General features: G+C 41.0%; 1 protein-coding gene across 5 annotated transcripts in view; it reads right to left on the bottom strand.

Annotated features, from left to right (window-relative positions):
• Positions 1-7,700: 7,700 nt before the first annotated feature.
• The window catches only part of Ntm (neurotrimin), a 960,133-nt gene continuing 949,756 nt past the window's right edge, over positions 7,701-18,077 (bottom strand). For 3 of the 5 annotated variants that reach the window (XM_048796170.1, XM_048796172.1, XM_048796173.1), the window contains 2 exons: positions 17,807-17,839; positions 7,701-12,855 (listed from right to left, as the gene is read on the bottom strand). In XM_048796170.1, the coding sequence (XP_048652127.1) occupies positions 12,752-12,855; positions 17,807-17,839 (137 nt within the window). In that variant the 3' untranslated portion in view covers positions 7,701-12,751. The remainder of the gene's footprint in view (positions 12,856-17,806; positions 17,840-18,077) is intronic. The other 2 variants (XM_048796171.1, XM_048796174.1) reach the window with 1 other exon arrangement.

Raw genomic sequence — 18,077 nt, 5'->3', positions numbered from 1 at the left:
TTTTTTCTCTGGATGAGGACAGTGAGGCCTCTCAGAGGCAGGAGCTCCATCTTTGCTCCTGGCACAGGTCTCCTCACCAGAGGACAAATGGCACTGGGCATTGAAGATACATTGACAATTTGCTCAGACTCCAAGACACAAACAAAATTTGCTCACCCTTATGGTGTGCCATATTTCTCACTGCATTCTCCCACTGCTAGGAAAATGCATGTCTGGAGGAGCTGTGATTGTCTCTGCTTATTGCCTTTTCGATATTAGGCGGATGGAACTCTAACCCTGACAAAAGCAGCTTAAAGCCAAGAGGAGCTCTCATGTCAATTTCAGTTTAACCAGGTGTTGCTTTTCCTCTGTCAGTTGCCTCCCTGAGACTTCCTTTGCTTAGCAACAACCTCAGCTTTTCATAACAGCTTCTCCCTAAAGCCTCAGCAGTAACTCTGGAGCTGCCAGCAGGGTGAAAGACTCTTGGATTTAAACAGAATCGAAGGTAAAAACTCCCAGAGGTTTGAGGCTCCTGGAGGGTCTTAAAACCTCTGGCATTACAGCTCTGTTTAATGGCTGGACTGCTAATCTTGTTTAATATAAAGGGTTAGTACCACATTGTGTTAATAGGTTTTAGCCACCTGCTCTTGCTCAATAGTGCTAGGTTAACCACAGAGGATGTGTTCTGAGCATGCACCTAGTCCTAACACTATCTGGCACACCAGGAAATCTCACTTAGGAAATTCATTTTCACAGAGGGGGGCAATCTGTGAAAGTGATTTTGAATCACTGGGAGACAAAAAGCAGGCAGTATGAGCTGAACAGTATATTCTTATTCTGAGTTTTAGTTCCCCAGAGATTATCAGGTTATTCCTGAAAAATATCCAGAGCTCCAAATCTTTCCAAGGGCCACTGGAATAGTATGGAATCTCTGGGAAATAGATACTTGGTTGGTGAGTAAATTTTAGCATCTATGGTGCAGGGAGATATAAGTTCCTAGCATGATGCTATGCAAGCTCTTCATTCCACAGCTCTTTTGACACATTGCTCTCCTAGACCAGTGGTAATGGCACCTCCTTTAATATCCAGCAAAACACATCTCGACTGATGGTATCCAGACAGAGGTTCAGTCTGCTCTAACATTCACAAGCTGTTCAACCTTTATATATCTTGACACACATAGAAGATGTGCATGTGTATAGAGTGAATGGACAGTGTTGTCCACAGATGCTGTGAGCTTAGGGGTTCCAGCTGCCCAAACCATGGTCTGATGTTTTCCTTTATCCCATTCCTTAATATGCTAGGGTGCCACAGACCTCATTGGTAAACTCTGGTTTCTCATTGCAGACTTACAACTCAGAATAACACCTCCAAAATTTGCTGAAACCCCAGTATCTCCTTGACTAATTAACTAATTTGGACTTAACTACTCATTTCAGATCCCTGAGAGTATTCATAGAGAAATACAACCAAGACAATGCACAGCAATTGATGGCCATGCCTCTCCACACAGTTCTAGAGAGTTCTAAATAAGATTAAATAAAACAGAATATGTTAAAATACTTCATGAACTACAAAGTGAAAGATAAATGTACACATTGGTTATCATACTAAGGCATGGTTTTAGACCAATATTCTTACTGATTGTGATTCTAACCGCCCCCCTCAAAGAGCCGATCAAATGTATCCATATAAAGTTACATATGAAAAGAAAAGCAAGTGACATGTCTAGCTGGTAGAGAATTCCACCCCCTCCAACACAAGAAAACATTGGGCTGTTTAGAAGTACATGACTCACAGAGAGGAATAATAATGATGATGAAAATTAGGAACATCTAGTTCAAATCATATAGAGGAATGGAAAATGGATTGAGTTTAATTCTTAAAACAAAAACAAAACAAAAAACTTCTAAGAACAGTTTAGAAGAAATACTGAAAAGACTAATTATTAAATAGTTAACAAGCAAAGTTACCAAGGAACTTTTAGAGTAGAATATTCTAATGTTATTTTATCTTACCTCCTTTTTGTTAGATAAGTTAGAATCTAGTTGATTGAAATATTAAATACTGATAGTAATATGATGGTTATATAGCTCTCTATCCTTCTTCCATAGTGTTCAACATGTTGTGTTTGTCTTGTTACCCAGGATACAAAGCCTGAAGCATGGATATCCAGAGCAGCCCCCTGACCTATTCCCATCCATCCATTCAGCTAACACTGTATTTCACCAACTCTAAGAGCTGTCAGTTGTAAGACACGGTAAAATTTTTTATACCACAGGAAAAAATGCTAAAAATTAAATCCTGGCATGCCACCAATTAGAAGACACACCTCCAAATTCCAAGACATTTAAGTGAATCAATGTGCATCTTGGATTGGAATGAAAATGAAAAATAAAATAAATAAATAAAGGTAGTAGTGAACTAAGCTGGTAGGTTTCATCAGGCCACCTGGATTAAAGATCTGGCTTCACCTCTGGTGAGGTTGAGTGCTTTATATATCTGAATTTCCATATCTGTAAATTAGAATAAAAAAATTAGCTAACCCAAAGACTGTTGTCAATATTAATTATAGTAGGCCAATATCTGCAATGTATCATAGAATGATAAGGTGTGTGTGTGTGTGTGTGTGTGTGTGTATGTGTGTAACTCTGACTCCAACATTATTGCATGAATAAAGGTTAGAAACAAAGACGCCAGGTAAAGGCTATTGAAGAATAGGTAGGGATGTGGCATAGAATTGTTCAAGCAATAATGGGACTTAGATGATAGTGGTAGCAAAGTCAGAGAGAACTTTCACATTGGAACATACCTTATAAGGATGCCATCAATTTTCTGAGACAGTTTTCTGGTGGACTGCAGGTCGGTATAGAGGAGGGAGAAGTCAAGGATAAATCCAAGTTTTGGGGTTGAACCAAGCTTGATGATACTATTTATGAAGATAAGAAAAATCACATGTTCTGTTTGGGATTTATTTTTGTTTGTTTAGTTGGTTGGTTTTTCTGTTTGTGTGCTGTGGGTTGAACCCAGGGCCTTGTTTATGATGAGAACATGCTCTACAACTGAAGCTGCATTCCTAGTTCCTGAATTTGTGTATTTTGAGGGGTCACTAAGTGGGAACTTTTTTAGAATGCACACATTCCAAGTCCCTTCCCGTAGAGGTTATAATTCAATAGATTTCTCCTCCAGTAATTGAGATGAGCTGAGTTAAGTTTTGAGAATGTCTTGGAATACACAAAATTTTATATTCAAAAAGTTCACCTGCATATTATTGTGTATAGTGTGTATGCAAAATAAATGACAATTATATTGGTTTGATTTCATTTACATTAAAAAATCTCCATGTATCTGAAAAAAAAAAAGTAGTAAGCAATTGCTTAGGGCCTTGCTAAGTTGCTGAGGCTGGCTTTGAACAGAATATTCTCCTGCCTCAAACGCCCAAACCCCTAGGATTACAGCCATTATCCATGGTGCCCACCCAGGGATAAAGTTTGCTTTGTTACACTACTCTTCTCTCTTTAGGGTCTTCCTGTGGTTACCACGTCCTTTTTCCTTAACCTGCGCAGTTAAATTCTCTTCATCCCTGGAAGCTCAGTGTAAATCTAATCACAAGATCTTCCTGCCTCATAGATTGACTCCTGGATTGTGTATGTTTATAATATCCTGTATATAGCACATTTATTCTCTGTATGTGTGAGAGAGATACTTTTATTATTGACTTTTTTCTCTATAAAATTAGAAACCTCTTGAGAGAAGGAAATATTTTTATTTTACTCACTATTTTAGCCCTGGCACCTATAACAAAGCCTGGATTTGTTAGGTCCTCAATAAATAGTGGAAGTAAATAAACATATGTGGTGTCATAACTAATCTCAAATGAAATTAATTTTCTTCTTTAGGGTGGCATTTCTTGCATCTTTAATTTCTAGAATGGTTCTTGGTGACTCTTAGGAACAATTGCACAAGAAAGGAGATAAAATGATTACAAAAAAAAAATGGAATGGAGACAGTTCTGATGTAGATTTGAATGCCAAAAATAACAAAAATCTATTGAACCCCTCTTTCAACTTTCAGTGGAGAATGAATGTTCCAGGAGTCCTGAAATGAGATTTATGTTGAAGTGATAACTTTCATAAGCCTGTATTGAGTACCTGTTATGCCACAAACCACTGGCCACTAGATAACTGGAATTTAATATAGCCAGTTCCTGTCCCTCAAGAATATTTTGAAGTAATCAAGTCTGGGTGTTCTTTGGCAATGGTTTGGTTCATGTAGCTAATCTGGGTTATTCATCAGATGGCTAAAACTGAGTACATAGACCAAAGAGATGGGTTAGTGTCTATTTCAGATCACTGTAAATCTAACTCAAGGTATAGATGATGCATAATTTCAGGTATAGCCTGACCTGACTCTTTCTTTCCTCTGAGTTATAATATTAGTCTCCAAATGCCTGGTGTAAACACTGAGATAGGAAACAGTCTTGGAGTTGCTTTTTACTTTTTAAAACTGGTTCTTCTTAGATAACTTTCTTCAACGGCAGGCAATACAGGGAGAAGGAATTGGGAGAAAGCAGAGGAAATAATGGAAAATAGGTAGAAAATGTTTCCAAATAAGACATGGGTGAGAGAGCCCACCAAAGTTATTTATTTAGTTATTCAGTCAGTAAGACTTTCTTGGTGATAGTTCAGGGGCGTGGCTCAGTGCTGTAGCACATTCTACGCTTCCACTCACAAATTTGCTTGATTCCCATTGATTCAAAGCTCAGGCCATCCTCTGCCTTGGGTTTCTTCTGACTGATTACTCTTTTATATTTTTAAAGACAATGAATGATGAGTTATTAATACAGATGTTCCGAGTGTGCCAATGTTTGGAAGACTGATTCTATATGTGGCTGAGCAAAAAGACATGGATTAATGCAAACATGATCAGGAGGCCAGGGTGTCTGCAGTGTTTGTAAAACAAGAGTGTTGACATCCATGCCAAAGTAGCAGCAAACTCATTGTAATGAATTTACTGCCTCATGCTGCTGTGATGGAGGGCGATTACTTCTGACTAGTGAATTACACTGTGGAATATTGATTTCCTTGTTCAGAACTAGGGCTGGGCAGATAGTGTGCCTGACCCTCTTACATACATGCTGTGCTAGTTTTGGCTCCATCAAAAGCTTAGTAGATGGGGAAAACATGTTTCAGTCTTTAAGGGGGAACAGCCACTGTGCCCACAACACAAGGAAGAAACTACTAGTAAGAACGATGAAGGATCCTCCAAATATGGAACTCTAACACATGAAGTGTTGGGTGAATTACGCTTTATTAAATCAAATGCCTGACCTTAGGCCTAACAGACATGGGGAAAAACAGTGCTGATTTGATTTCTGTAGCTGAGTGTGGGCTTTGTGCTATTTGGCTGACAGAAAGGATCAGTATCACTAGCTATTATAAATGAATGCACAGATATGTGTGGTTTTATCAAAGCTACTATAATTGTCAGAGTTAGGAATATTTACTAAGAATAGCCAGTCAGCAGCAAGAGTCTGCGGACACAGAGCTTAGGTAGTAGACCATTGCAGATTTGATTTCTAAATGTTTGTGTTCTAATCCACATGAAACTCCCTGGGTGATTTGGAAGAATGTCATAACTTGCTGTTTACTCAGTTAAAAATTAAAGAATATTGGATGAAATTTTTGCCAAGTATATGTGAGAAATGTTATCAATCTAAGAGAGAAATCTAGGTAAAACAGTATAGTAGGGATTCTTAGTGTAAAGGTCATTGGTGTGTTAGAAATATCCGACAAGCTACCAGAAATTATTTAGAGCATTTTGTGTATATGTTCTTGTGTGCATTTTTATTATTATTATTTGACTTAAGTGCACGCCTGTATGTTTTTCTTTAGATTATGAAAGACAAGCCTTACACAAAAGGTATATGAACCATAGGCTTTTTGATCATTAAGTCATAAATAAAGGGAAAGTTAGGTGTGAATAGAGATACCTCTTACCTGTCTTTGTAAAGCCAATACCACCTAAAGATATTGCCTTGAATTAAAATGTGGATTTATGTGGGTTTTTCTTATTTAGGGAAATACATATGAACCACAGAAGAATCTAGAAAAAGGCCCAGAGGATTTCAGATCTCAGAAGACCTTCTGAGACCACCTTGTCTAACATTCATTTTACCAACAGGGAAACCGAGGCCTGACAGGTACAGCAACTTGCCAGAGGTACTACACTACCCGATGCCATTTGATTGGCTGCTTTTTTCATATTCTTTCTATATGCCCTCCACCTGTTGTTCAGGGATGGAGGAAATTAGCATGCTCCCTTCAATATGCAAAACCTGATTGTATTTTGTGAGATCCTATCTAGGAATAGTGCTTTCTGGGGATAGTGAGGCAGGAGGCAGGGACTCACCTTGACTGTCTGGATCACCATAACATTTGATGTATGTGGCTGTTGATTCCTCCCATCTACAGACTCAATGACAAGTTTTAACTGTCTTGATTTCTTTTCTAACTTATCTTTTGATTTCCATTTCCCTTGCTTGCTAAGTTTTAAGATGAACCCTTAGAGAAGGATTTAGTATTTAATCGACAATGACCATAGCTTCCTATCTTAATTTCTCTGTCTTCCTTACTGAAGGCCAACTATGAATGAAAACTATGAATGCTGGAGAAAGGAATTATCATGGTGCATGTTCATCAGTAACATAAAGAATTTTTCTTTTTCTTTTTTTCTTCCTCTTTTTTTTTTTTTTCCCAGAGAAGATGAGGATATCTGTGTTCCTGTTCCTTGACATTGCTATCACCCTTTATAGTTTACACAGTGTGGGAAACACGGCTGGATCATTTCATCAGATCTTCCCATCCACACTGAAGGTGAAATTTCAGAATGAGTTGAAGCTTAAAAGGTCAACTGGGCACTAGCACTAGGGAAAAGGTACCAGGGATCACACATCTTCCCACCCTAAACTCAGTCTGAGCTTTGTCCTTTTTCTCATATCCTCTAGTTCTTCACAGAGGAGTTAGAAATGAAGCTCAGAGTCTATTGGGAAGGATGTGAAAGTAAAGACAAATCACTAAACTTAGAATTGAATCAGCTATACACAAAAACATCTAATGTAACCCGGACAAACACTGCTGGGCCCTTGAGCACAACACTTATCAGGTTGATGAGAAATCATCATTGCAAACCTTATCTGGGGACCCCTCTTTTCATTCCTATTTCCTGTTGTTCTAAAGATGAAGCTTGGGAATAACAGGTGTCATCTGTTTTGAAGCATTAAGCAATTAAGTAATTACAGTAAACACACACACACACACACATACACACATACACACTCATGCTTATAGTGGGAACTCTGAGAATTTTCCCTAGTCCAATATTTTTTGCTTCCCCAGACTTCATGGTGTGCTGCAGTTTATTCTCTCTTGTTTTACTTGTGTCATATAGAGGGCATCTTGGGGCTAACATAATTTCCTGTTCCAGAAAAAGCCACTGTCTTTTATTAGGCAACACTTCTTTCCAAGCACTGCAGTACCTATCTCTCAAGTTCTCCTTAAGGAGTCACTGCAAATATCTGCAGAAATAGGAGCAATGATTATACACATTTCTACCAAGGAAAAGAAACAAAGACAATGTATTTGGTGTAAAATTTCCCCAGATTCACACCTTCAATTTTCACAGCACAAAAAGGTTGATTTACTAGATTTTTCTTGCCAAAATCTTATAAAATCTCATATCACTTTAATGTTAAATTTTAAAGCTAGATAGAATATTACAATCTTTATCATAATATCTTATATAAAAGATAAGGGAAGGGAATTCAATTAGTAAGAGATCTGGGCTAGAGTCTAGTTTTACTAATTAGAAACTCAGTTCCCTAAACAAAACATAGCTACAATGCTTAGAAATTCCAAACTCAAACATTCACTGGAGAAAATTTAAGTGCTATGGCTACTCTAGGAAGTTTTAATCAGATGTTTTGATAAAGAAATTATTCATTTAAAATATTAACAAACTCACATATATTCAAATAAACTTTCACCACATACTGGAAGAAGTTATCCACATTACCTAGAGGTTTGCATGGGAGTCAAATATTATAAAAAACTAAAGCCAAACCAGGTCCTCTTCATAAGGATAATGTATCAAAGCAAATTGTAAAATCTTATCTTAATTTGAGCTCAGGAATTGGAAGTCTTTTCTATAAATGCTTGTGTGGTCTTATCGTATGGATATGATAGGAGACTCAAGGAGTTGTGGGGAGAAAGGAAGCAGAGATTCGGAGAACTGTTATACACAAATCATGGTGATATTAATTTACATGGATTGCCTTGGAGGCGGATAGAGTTGGATGCTCATGGAAATACTGTTTGAATTAATATGAGAGAGAGGTAAGAATCGATGCGCTAGAATGGCTTGATTGAGCACTTATGGGATGACAAAGGAAACACTACCATATAATCAAATACCAATGAGCAAGATCTGAGTCAAATTAGCTCTAGGATTTACTTTAAATTTTTTTTAAAAGATATACTGAAAGGAGAGTTCTTATTTCCTCTGTAACATATCACTAATCTCAATTGTTTTAAGTTGCTTATTTGAAGAAGGGTAAATGACTGGCATGTGCATATACATTTGGCCAGTAGTAGCACAATGGCATTTTGGTTCTGTATGAGAAGAAACCTCAGATCCCTCCTTTTGCATAGTTTTTTTCCTTTTATGGTGAGTACTTCATTTTTTACATTGTAATAATAATAAAAAATCATTGATATTTTGCTGAACTCATATTTTATATTTTTTAATCAAACAAGTCCATCTTGTGATGGATTAATGCTACTTCCCTTTTACACTCATAGTCCAGCAGGTTTACGATAAAGATGAGGTCAGTCTAGTGGAATGTGCTAAACTTTAATCAGATTTTAGTGTTAATTCATTTGCTAACTTATCTCCAGCTTGAAGGACAATAGCTGTCACTCATCATCACTGTCATCATCATCATGTATTGCAAAAAAAATGTAGACATTAGTAAGTCATTGACTATGAACATAGATAACTTTTGCTGGGTACATCCTACTGATCAGTGGGCAGTCCTTGGATAGGTACAGACAGTGCTTCAAGGTAGATACCCTGGCTTAATGTGTAGAGCATTGATAGGGAAAGACTTTCTGTTGAAATAAGATGAATAGGGTTTTACAGGGGTGTTTGTTGAGAGCAGATAGGAATAATACAGACTCAACAAACCCCTCTACATACTGAGAGAATATCATGGGATAGAAATCTACCAATCCTAATTGATGGTTCCCCTAAGGGTCTTCCTAATGTTAAGGGTAGTGGAGTAATCCTAAATTATGGCAGTGATTTATCTCTGAGTCACAGGGGTCCAGGACATTTAAATTCCAGGCCAACTCATACGAATTGTCTCCCACTTGAGCCTATACCAAGAAAAATGTTACTACAGGTTCTATTCCAAGTGATTTTCTTTCTTCATTCTAGTGAGCACTCACCTGCCAATCTCTTGTTCCCAGGAAAGGTGGACTTGAGAATTGTGAGCTTCTATCAAAGCCCTGTTCTCCTAAATTGAACCCTCAATTTAGTTTAAGGCCCATAAGGGGAATGCTCTTTCTCGTGAGTACCTGTATATTCCCTTAGGAGTTTGGGCCTCATGTGGCATGTTATGTCATGATGAGAAGAAACACCTCCTGATAGGATAGGTAGATTTCCTGTCTGAAGAACTTACCAGTCACAGTAACGCTTGTCCACAAAGAGTATGCTCTTGCACAACCAGATTGCTAAAGAACTGTAAGGCAAGAGGACTATTGATTTGGCACATAGGTGAAATGAAGTCAAGCTCATCAATACTGCTTTACAAAGTTGGCCCTGAATGCTATTCACTGCTGGGAGCAGCACTCTGAAGCATGGTTATTCATAGTAGGTATTACTCATATTTGCTAGAATAGTCTAGTCAATGTTGGTAGCTGTCTACTAGTGGAAATCTGGTAGTACTATATTTGAAAAGAGAAGCTTCATTTCAAAGAGAGCCTGTGTACACTGTGTTCTCCCATCCTAGTGGATCCTCGAAGGGTTTCTTTTCAGGAGGCTTGGCATATTTTACTCAAAGGGTTTTCAGGTCTCCAGTATAGGAACATGGAAATCAGCTGGCACCTCCCCTCTATTACAGTGATCCATGACCTGTCTCCAAAAACTCCAGCCCGTGTTGCAGAGAAGTACCAGGCAGGGAAATGTTAGTGAGTCTCACCAACCCACTTTCATTCCAAGGAAACCTAAAGGTCCCACCTTCAGCAGGTCCAGGACATAGAGGTACATTGGTGCAGTCAAATGTATCCAAACTATAGAGATTTGGCCAGGGCCAGCCTGTTCCCATACCATGCTGCCAGGAAGAAGTTGACACCCGGGGCTGGGGTGGGGTGGGAGGGCAGAGGGGCACAGAGGAAAGTGAAGTCAATAATCTCCTCTCCATTTTGCTAGTGGCTTCTGGAAATCATACTTCTCCTTTGCAAACATTCTGACTCCTCTCAGGAGGCACTAAAGATCCCTTCTGCTGCTTATTTAATTTCTAGAACAACCCAGAACAGAATTACATGAATATTATTTTGCATTAAAATCTGCCTTTCCTCTGAATTTGTGGCTAGAGGTGATATTCAGGGGCAGGGGACAGACATGGAGGGAAGAGAGTCCCCAGAACACTGGGTGATGGGATTCAGGATTATTTAATCACCACCATGTTGGTGATGGCCACACTCTATTGCTTATCAGAAACAGACATAAAAGCCTTCTCCATGACTGGATTTGAAATTCTCCCCTATAAGGAGGTGAAAGACTTAAATACAAGTGGGGTGCCAGCAGCCAGGCCATGGTATTCTGAAGGTACTGAACACAGTCCCCATTAGATGCCACTTCCACCCCTTGCTTCTGTGAAGTGGTCTCCTGTCTGGGCTGCCTGTCTCAGTATACTCCCACCCACTCCAGGAAGGGTACAAGATCCCGTCCCCACTCCCTGTTCTTCAGTCCTGGCCAGGTAGGCTCTGTACCTCTCCCCTCCCCTGCTGCAGAATGAGGTACCACACCAGGTAAAGAGGGACATGGAACACTTTTTAATGTCAAGTCAGAGACAACCCTTCCCTCCCCTATCCCCCAATCCCACTTTCCCTCATCACATCCAGAACCCCTCCCCGAGGCCGCTCTGGTTCCCAGACTTCGGGGGAGGAAAAAAAAAGGTTACCTAAAAACTGCATTTTTCTTCTCTTTCATACACACTCACACAAAGGTGGGAAATTAAATAAAATCAACCAAGAGGATTAAATTCTCCAGTGGTCACAAAGGCATCAGGGATTCCCATAATGGGCTAAAGCAAGTGGTTACTGACAGTTTAGTTTGTTCAGTTGCTTGCTGTCTGTTAATGCCCCGAGGCGTGATGGAGAAGCAAGGCAACCTGGGACAAGAGGGCCTTCGCCTCAGAGAGCCACACCTGGAAAAATGCTGCACCTGGTATTAGTTGTTTTGCTTTTCACTTTTTTATAAATGTCTCTGACGTGTAAATAACCCAAGAAAATAAAAAGGCAGGAGCTGATTACACAATTACCAGTAAACTCTATCATCTTTTAGAAGATCAACACACAGCTAACGCCATATACAGCATGCAGTAATGTCTGAGAAAGGACCCTGCTGAGAAACAAAATGGCTAGAACTCTAACAAAAAAAATATATGTATATATATATACTGTATAATATATGTCATCAAAGGAAGCATAGCCAACAAACCCAAGATACAGTGTGATCAACTTTCCATTTCTAAACAGTATGTAGATAGCATAGTATTGTCTGCATGAAATGCCAGAAAAGGAGGAATCTGTAGCGCTGGTGGAGAGGTTGGTTAAACTGGATGTGTTTTTTTTGGTGGATCTGCCAAATCCTCACCAGGTCCTTATTCCTGGTGTGTGGTCCACCTATTGTAAACCTAGTTAAGAGATAACACTATTCATTTTTAATATTTTACAAACACATTTCTCTTTACCCCTCTCATGTGTGTATATTTTAGTTTCGTCTTGTTTTTGCACTAAGTTCTAGACTCATATCAGAAAATATAATTAATAAAATTAATAATGAATCAGAATCCCCTATTATCCATCATGTCCATGTAGTAAAATGAAAAACAGAAAAAAAAATGTTTAACAAGATTTTTTGTGACTGTTGTTTGTGGGATCGTTGTCGCTGTCAGGCTGTCTTGTCTCCTTTTTCTTTCTTTCTTTTTTAATTTCACATTTCATGACACACACAATGGTGGCGCAGTCTACCAAAGGGCCCGCCGTGGCACATCTGAGCCTGCATGGCTTACTCTGCGTTTGTCTCTACTGACGGATGGAATTTGGGATGGCCGACTCCAGAATGTTCCATGGTGGGGCACTTTAGTGGGCACGGCATCTGAGCCCTTGCCCACCCTGGCAACAGAGAGGTCACACGGTGCAGCTTGCGGGTGGGCCCAAGCCGGGTGTGCATTCTTCCCGTTTTGGGAAAAGAAAGAAAACTCAGTTGGTACCTAAATATCTGAAAGGCAATTTTCAATTTCCTCTTTAAAACATTTTTTTTTTCTTTCCCAAAGTATTCTTTGTTTCCCTCCCTCGAATTTCTGTCCCATTAGGCTGTGTTTCTCTGAATTTCATTTGATTCTTATTGTTGCTGTCAGGTTGCCGTTGCGGTTGTGTTGTTGGTGCAGTGGCGGCAGCTTTCCCCCCCAGGGGAAGTGGCACTCACATCAAAATTTGAGGAGCAGGTGCAAGACCAGAAGAGGGAGAAGCCAAATGCAGCCTGCCCTCCGTGAGGACGTCCCATTGTTCACTTCACTGACTGCGCCGGGGCCTGTGAAAAGAACGCACTGGTCATGAGCTGCCTGTTGTAAAGTGGAAGAAAATCCTGTGAGTGGCCTGGTCTGGTGTCATCAGACTTAGCTCTGCTAAGGCATCCCTAAAGTGGAGCATCGGCTATTTCAGGTCCAGCATTAGAAATGAACTTTCTCAAGCTTTGACCCATCCATGCACACAGGACACCATGGGAAGCCTTCCCTGGCAAGTAGAGAACTGGAGGCTCAGGTTAAAGCATCCTGCTGGCATCACTCCTTTACTGTGTTATAAACATGCTAAGGCCATGGCTCAAGGTCGAGTTCAAGAAGGTGGCTGATGAATAAATATCCTACGTGGAGTTTCAATAAAATAAACCCTTGCAAAGTTTGTATTCTCACCCAACCCCGTCTGAGCTCTGACTGCCTTGATCATTCACACAACCCTCCAGCTGCTCAACCTGTTGTTCAGAAAAGGACCTGTTGAAAACAACAATCTGTCTGCAGGCTGCTACTGCTGCATGGGGCACAGAGTCCATTCTGTCAATCACTCCATCTCAGGGTAGGGCGCTGGGTTCTACCTGGAGTGCTTGGCCTCTTCCCCATCTGGACAAGATAATAGCAGATGTAGCTCATGAATCAGATGCCCAAAGGCTCCAAATCAGCCCAACAGAGTGGAGGTGGGACAAAGTAAAGAAAGAGAAGGCTGTTTTCTGCATGGACATTGATGTAATTAAAGATTTAAATGGACTCTGGAGTACAGAAGACAAAACCAATTGGAGACCCATCCTGAAGGACAAGCAAGGGAAAGGGAGGGCATATTTCCCTATGAGGCACAGACTAACCAAGCCTGCAAAGCAGATGCTCTTTGAGATGGAGCTGAACACAAGAAGCAAGAGGACTTCGTGTCCAAAAATTTCCCTAGTAATTTCTCCATTGCTCTGAAACATCAGCTTTTTGGCTACTTAGACCATTGTGGCCGAGAAACCCCAATTCCAAATGGATCTATGATTCCTGAAAAGTACCTAAGTTTGGATGCCAGGTGACTTTGGTGACTGATTAACTAAGATACCTCTGTGATTGGGCGTGTCCTCACATTTTCTGCTGCCTTGATTTCACAGAGGTATTTAAAGCTGGTGATTATACTCAGTCCATTTCTTCACAGGGTTGGGAATAAGTAACAGAGCCTGAACCTGCTTGACTGACTTGGATGCTCAGCACTGGAGTCTCAGAACTGATTAAGTCAGTTCAGAATCAAACCTGGCTTTTTGATTCCATATGGGATTGTCCTGTCAAGGACATGACAAACTTCAGACCTAGGGCCACTACCCATGTGATTGTATTTTTTATCCCTTTGGAATAAATCTTTGATCTGGGGGTGGTAGCTAAATAGTCACAAGTTTGAGATGTAGCAGGGCAACTCTTGTTTCTCTGGTATCTGGTTCAGTTTTCTCAAGGCCAGAAGTTTGCAGCAGTGTAAATCCCCAAATTGAGAAATCCTCAGGAAATCTATTCTGCTCTCCACCCTGCAAGGAGGTGACCTGCTGGGCAACACAAAACTGATGGCATCCTTGGGGCCACAAAAATCCTTGGTTACAAAAGGACATGCATGAGGATTTACATTTCAATTGCTGGTCCTTCAAGATAGGACACTAACTGGTTGTGTCTTCTGGAATCTAACTACTACGTTACCACACAAACCACCACTGTGATCTTTCAGAACATTTTCCTTGGAGCCAAAGGAAGGAAGCCATTCTCTGTCACTTTTAAGGGTAAGAAGCTATGTTTCTCTCCTCTGATAAAGTCTTTTCTTCTGGGCCACTCCAAGACCTTTCCCAACAAGAACCCTGCCTGGACCTGAGACTAAGGAATCTAAGAGACAAAGATTATCATTTCCAAGTCCTCCTGACCCAAAAGGCTTTTATGGGAGCCCAGTCCCATGACTCCCCTGGACAGATCTAGTGGTCACGTTCCATCTCCATATATGCACATTTCCCAGAACAATTCCAAATGTGTCCTGCATACCTGATACCCTCTGCTCCTGGAAGGACCCAGAGTTGTCGGCACCTGAACTCTTGTTTCTTTTACCTATTTCACTCTTCTGAACACTCCACAGACACAGCTTTGAAATCAACTCTCTACTCAGTCTCAGAATACCACATCTCTTCCTATCAGCTCCCCACCATGGCTAACAAGATGCCTAGTGGTAAAGGAGTTAGAGAACAAATGCCAAATCCCTGAGAGCATCCTTCTCTCCTGCATTCCTCCTTGCAGCTCTGACCAGCAAACAGAACCAAGAGCCAGGTGTACAGCCCAACAGGGGTCTGACTTGCGTACCATGTAAGAAAAGGCTGAACATCTTGTTTCTGGGTGGGGGATTCCATAGTTTAAGAGGTACCTGTGAGCTGGCAAAGGGTACCCCACAATGTCAAGTCACAATGGCCTGGAGGCTCTGCCCAGTGTTCTTTGTGGTGCCTTGTTTGGATACCCCTCAGAGTTCTTTTGAGGCTCTGCTTCCTGCTAAGAAGCACTATAGGGAGTCTTTCAAGACAGATTCTAACCCATTGTGTTAGGGACAATGTTTTCTACAGAAAACAGAAAAAGGGCACCAAGAGCCTCTCTATGGTTCCTCTTGCTTATAGCATTATCTTGGAGAAGCTCAGGGGCCTTTCTGCTCTCCTATTCAGGCCTGAGAAGGGGCTGTCAGAGTCACTGTGCATGAGGAATGCACATTGAGCATGCAAGTCCAGTCTGCCCACACCCTCTAGTCCACACAGGCAGTCCTTCTCCTCCCCATGACCCTAACTACTATGCTTCCATAGATTCTAGCAGGAAACTGGAGGAAGCAAGAAAGAAAGGGCAGGAGACAGAGGTGTTCCCTGAGGCACAGGTACCCCACACAATCCTCCCAAAGGAGACAGCAGGAATTATCCCCGCCACTCCATTCACAAAATGTTCCCCACCTGGGCCTTGCCACCTGCTGCCTTGACCCCTCAAATCTGTTCTTTATGCTAATTCCAAGGTGGTGTTTCTATAATCCCAAATTAATCATGCTGCTAATCTGAGGCTTATAGTCTTAAGAAAAATGTTCAAACTTTTTTGGCAGAAAATGCACCCCACTGTATGATCTACCTGCTAGCTACCTTGTCAGCCTTTCTTCCTGCCTCATCTTCCAGTGCCTTTTGTCCCATGTAAAACAGGCACATGTATATACACTCAGGCATACCCACACACACATGGGTGGACACCCTCTAGCCATATTCTTTTTATTCCTCAACTTCACACATTCTGCCCCTCTACGAGAGATGTACTTCATCTAACTCACTCCCATTCTTTATTCTAGATTCTGTTCTGGCCTTCAATCACCTCTTCCAGGTAACCTTTCTTAATCCACTTGGGTTGGTACTCTCAATATCTTATACATTCTCCTACTAAAACACTCCCCACCCCTGCCATATTCAAATTGTCTTTGTTTGTATAACTTGTAGTTTCTCCTCTGTAATACCGGTTTCTTAAAGGCAGAGTCTGTGTCTCATTGGCCTATGGCAGGTATTCAATAGATGTTTGTTGATGGAAGTAGAGAGTACTGTGACTCACACTGATGTGTCCATAATTACTTTATCCTTGTGTTTTCTTTCTCTTAAGATTATATTTGGGGAAAGAAATCAAACCAAATGAGAGGGAAAAAAATTACTTTCCTATCTTGTCTTTGATTTACCTCAATTTCCTCTTCCAGATACCCTTCTTCCCTTTCTTTAACTGTCCAATAAAAGTCACTAAAAATTTTGGTGCTGAGTGAATGTCTACATAGAAGCAAAGTTATATGGACAAGGAATTCAGGTAGGATGCTTTCAGGTGGAAAGTTATCTATCACAGTACTGATGACACTCATATAGGAGATGCAGATTATTATCTCTTTTATAATAGATGGAGGCTTAAATTCAGAGAGCTTAAGTGGCTTTCCCCAAGTCCCCTGACTTCTGTCTCCAAAGGCAATTTTCTTCTCACTAACTCGGAGCTGCTTTTTTGTACAACTCCTGATCTTCAGGAAATAAAGAGAAGAAAGAGTGAGGCCCACAGTGATAACTGGGAACTGGCTAAGGTGGGCACCACAGACATATGACTGTTTTTTCCCACTCTAAATGAATGCTACGTTAAAAAAAAATTGCTATGAGATGTGGTTGTTTGTCCAGGCAGACAAGAATCATAGTGTCCTGGGAGCAAGGCCTCTTAGAGTTGGTGCCTGCCAGAGTGACAGTTCTGTCCATCTGCCTGGCAATAGGGCCACACATTTGAGACCTCTGTTCTTCATCCAGCCACACTTCCACTTCACATTGGATGTCTTTATTGCCTCTATCTCATTAGAGAGTTGTGGAAGCCTAAAGAGACTAATTACCAGGACAGTTAGGGTCCCGGAGAACTGTGATGAGTGTCAATTATCCATCGGAAACATCTGGCAGGAATGAAAGCCGCAAATAAGACATATTTTATTCCTAGCCAAGTGACTCACCCCAGAACCTCCCCCTTCCTCCCATTTCTCCCTCCCTCCCATCACTGCCCTTCCAGTTCCAAGTTAAAGAGAGGAAGAGAGAGAGAGAGAAGGGAATAAGCAAAGGGCAGCATGCAAGGCCAAGGTCTAAGAAGATCACTGCATTAGAGCATTCCTGTGCAAGGAAAGAGGCAGGCCTGGTACAGAGGAGCTCAGAGATGCAGCTATTCTGGGCACTGACAGGTGCTCATTAGTGCCGCCAGCAAAGACAAGTTAGACTTGTGCAAGTGGAAGCTACCCAGGGAGAATGGGATGTCCTTAGGGACAAGGTTAATAGAAATTGACACAGAGATGCTCAAGGTCAGGGAAGGGTTCCCTCTGGGCTGCTTCCTGGTGTGAGCTTAGAAAAGAAGGCATCCTGGAGGAAGGTAAAGAGTTTTACATACCCCACCAAGCAGCAGCTTCCTGAAAATAAATATACTAACCTTTCCAAGGGGTCAGGGCTGTAGTTTTCACTTCTAAAAGAAATTAAAAAACAGGCCACTGTTAAGATAGAAAGTAGTTAGAAGTGCTCACTTTGCCCTCAGATGGTTTTAGGAACTTGGTGATTCTTCAGGCCCAAGAGCTTCCCCAGGCCTCTTGAACCTGCTTCTCGTTGTCCTGACCAAAGCCCAGCACTCATAGTGACCCATGTCAATGTTCTAAGGCAGCTAGAAGTGAACTGGGGACTAAGAAAGGGTATGAGTAATGGTCAGA

This window comes from Marmota marmota, unplaced genomic scaffold (genome assembly GCF_001458135.2).
Source record: "Marmota marmota marmota unplaced genomic scaffold, marMar, whole genome shotgun sequence".
Lineage (NCBI taxonomy): Eukaryota > Metazoa > Chordata > Mammalia > Rodentia > Sciuridae > Marmota > Marmota marmota.
Note: the sequence above shows the minus strand (reverse complement) of the source record. Positions and strands in the feature narration are given on the sequence as shown.